Here is a 3,505-nt window from a genome sequence, read left to right as displayed (position 1 = left end):
CACACACACACACACACACACACACACACACACACACACACACACACACACACACATTACAGATAGTTGACCAAAGATTTCTTTAGGCTTTGACATGTTCCTGCAGCCTTGCTGCTTCTTGTGTTTGAAGAAGTGAGGCTGCAGACAAGCTTTACATTCCCCTCTCTGATGTCTGGAATAAAATTATAACCACAGAGCTGCTTACTTCGCTTTCAGTCTAATCTAAATCCCATAACCACCTGGAAATGTCGGCTCAGAGTTTGAGGAGGAAAAAAAAGTCTTTGATGTTAAGACGATTTTATTTTCCTTCCCACCTGTGCTCATAACCCTGYCTGAATCTGCCTCTCAGGTACGTCCACGCCTTGTATTTGGGGGTGCAGAGCCGCTGGCACGGAGACCCCGAGCGCCGCCACTACTACTGGCGCATGATGTTCGAGAACGCCGACATCAGCATGCTTCGTCTGCTGGAGTCCTTCCTGAAGAGCGCCCCTCAGCTGGTGCTGCAGCTCAGCATCATGATCCACACCAGCCAGGTGCTGCCCCTTCAGGGTGAGTGACCCCGAGTGTCAGTCAAAAACATCACCAGGCTGATCTACTGCCCTCAAACAAAAAACCCACTCAGATGAAGAAATGTTTATTTATTAGTTTTTTTTTCTGTGCTAAATGGTGGAACAATTACCAGAACTTTTCTGAAGCTTTAAAAAGTCTGAAGAAGTTGGGAATTTGTTTTATGATTTTCCAGGTCTGACTAACAAACATCATGTGTGGCAACATGACGCATGTGGTTATAGTTTTCTAAATTGCTTAAATCTTTATATAAATACTGTTTTAAGCAAGGGTGAGCAGCACTAATCTAAAAATTAGTTGCACCAACCCTAAAGCACTAACTCAAATATTTAGGCCCCCTAATTCTAAAGCACTAATAAAACCCAGCTGACCCATGGAACATCAACATGAGACGATATTTACTTTGTGCAGAATGTTGTCAATGTTCAATGTCAGTACGTCACCCAGTGAATAAGTGACACACAGTGTCAGCTTTCACCCACAGCTGATAACAATAATGATCAATATTTAAAGACCTCAATAGTGCTTTTAAACTTAGCAGGCACTAATCCACTAAACAGCAAAAGCCCTAAAGCACTAATCAGAAAAGTAGTTCTGTTATTAGTGCTTTAGGGGAACCAGGCCCACCACTGATTTTGAGTAGATGTTCTTATTCCTCATCTTTAATAATCAGGACTCAGACAGTTGCCAAATATTCTCTTAGCATATAAACAGATTTCTTGTGAACTAACACGTGTAACGTTTGATTTAGATGTGAGTTTTTGGATTAAAAATACAATATTTAGACTTTTTTTGCAACACATCATTCATCAGCCATGTTCATAAACATGATCTTTAATGTTTAAAATGTAGTGACGAAAGATTAAAGCCTGTTTTAGTAAAAAAAAAAATTACAAGTCTCTTTTTTGTGATCTGGTAAAAAGTGGGTGTAGGTCTTAATTTTAACGTTCTTTAAGAACCAAYACTAAAATCCATGTTTTTTATTTTTATTTTGTTTGTTTGTTTTTGTATGAGGATTTGGAGCATTGTACTGAGATGATTTAATGGAAACGTCTCACCCTTCAGCCTTGTTTAGCGTTTTCAGATTTTTCTGTCACCTTAAACTGTTTTAACCTCAGAAGGAGATGTGAAATAGTTTTTCCCCAGACGAATTATTCGGTGTAATTTTGTGTAAAATGTGATGTGTAATAAAGTAAGTGTACTTTTATGGTCAAAAATGACCTGAAAATACTTATAATCTGTAAACGTGAGCCTGGAAAAGTCTGAATTTGTGAAAAGAGGACAAACGGTAGGAACCCTGAATTACACTTCAGCTTTTTAAAATCCATCTAACCTCTCGTCCTCCTTCCTTTTCCTGTGTCCTCAGGGCTTTCAGCTTCTGCCTCACTGCTATCCCTCGCCTGGATGATCTCCTCCTATCAGAAAGTCCTGCGAGACTCTCGGGACGATAAGCTGCCCATGACCTACAAAGCCGTCATAGTTCAGATCCTGTGGCACTTGTTCACCATCGGTGCTCGCACGCTGGCCTTCGCCCTGTTCGCCTCCATGTTCCAGCTTTACTTCGGCATCTTCATCGTGGCCCACTGGTGCATCATGACCTTCTGGATCATCCAGGGCGAGACGGACTTCTGCATGTCCAAGTGGGAGGAGATCATCTACAACATGATGGTGGGCGTCGTGTACATCTTCTGCTGGTTCTCCGTCAGAGAGGGGCGCACTCGCTACCGGCTGCTCGTCTACAGCCTGACGGTGTTCGTGGAGAACGTGGCGCTCACCGCCGCCTGGTACGTGTGCCGGGGYGCCGCCGAGCGCCACGGCAGCTCAGACTTCTACGCGGTGGTCCTGGTGTGCGTGGTGGCCAGCAGCTACGCTCTGGGCACCTTCTTCATGTTCGTGTACTACTGCCTGCTGCACCCGGACGGCGCGGTCTCAGGGTGGGGTTACACGGTGGAGAAGGAGGTGCCTGTGGAGCTGCTGGCCTCCCCAGCGTCCAGCCTCCCTCCTGATCTGGTGAGCAGCCCCCCGAGGACCCTCCAGAGAACTAAAGGCTTGGACAGGGAGCAGGCTGGGGTCGACGGAGACGTGTTTAAGGTGCGGCCTCCTAGGGGGGTTAAGCCCCCCTTGCCTGACCTCAAACCCAGGACAGAGGGGCCTGTCATCCGGATAGATTTGCCCAGGAAGAGGTACCCGGCGTGGGACGCTCACTTCATCGACCGCCGGCTGCGTAAAACCATCCTGGTGCTGGAGAGGGCTGCCCCAGTTACACCCAGGATTCAGTACCGCTGCCTGAGCACAGCCAAAGAAGTGATGGAGTACGAAACCACCGTGTAATGAGCTGAACGTGCGCACACACACACGCGCACACACACACACACACACACACANATTTTTGAGGCTCTTTATACAGGTAAATGTCCCAAGAGGTTGCCATGTAAGGGCACTGTACACAAAAACAATAACTCTAAAGAAGCCAGACAATCACACACACACACACACACACACACACACACACACATACACACACCCTGCCTTAAAACCGGCAGGAGGCCGGCTCGCACGGCGCGCTCTGTTTTCAGCTGTTTTTTTATCCGAGCTGTCAATCACTGCGCTCAAAACAGGGCGAAGGAATGGGCGGAGCTTTCTGTCTTTATGTTCTACAGAGAGAGAGAGGAAAACAAGAAAAAATAAATGCTGAGATGTTGCGTAACGATCRGTGCATTCTTTAGTTTCTGTTTTAATCCTCAGGTCATGACGCGGCACAGGAGGTGAAGCTAGAAGCACAGGYAGGCAGAGATGTGGAGCTGTTATCAGTCAGAGGCAGAAGGTCCTCCTCTGTGGGGGTGGGGGGGGGCAGCCCGTCCCTCTGCAGGTGGCTGAAGCAGCATGCATGATCATTAACGGCAGCTAAGTCAGGAGGTGAGGCGCGCGTTTCTTCTGC

The 3,505-nt window shown here is 47.0% G+C and overlaps 1 protein-coding gene across 1 annotated transcript in view; it reads left to right on the top strand.

The window, feature by feature from the left end:
- The window catches only part of xkr7a (XK related 7a), a 7,855-nt gene extending 4,910 nt beyond the window's left edge, over positions 1-2,945 (top strand). The window contains exons 2-3 of the mRNA XM_014022716.1: positions 350-549; positions 1,934-2,945. Of these exons, the coding sequence (XP_013878170.1) occupies positions 350-549; positions 1,934-2,898 (1,165 nt within the window). The 3' untranslated portion in view covers positions 2,899-2,945. The remainder of the gene's footprint in view (positions 1-349; positions 550-1,933) is intronic.
- The last annotated feature ends 560 nt before the right edge of the window (positions 2,946-3,505 follow it).

This window comes from Austrofundulus limnaeus, unplaced genomic scaffold (assembly GCF_001266775.1).
Source record: "Austrofundulus limnaeus strain Quisiro unplaced genomic scaffold, Austrofundulus_limnaeus-1.0 Scaffold339, whole genome shotgun sequence".
Classification (NCBI taxonomy): Eukaryota; Metazoa; Chordata; class Actinopteri; order Cyprinodontiformes; family Rivulidae; genus Austrofundulus; species Austrofundulus limnaeus.
The sequence above is the reverse complement of the archived record's forward strand: the minus strand, read 5'-3'. Positions and strand labels throughout refer to the sequence as shown.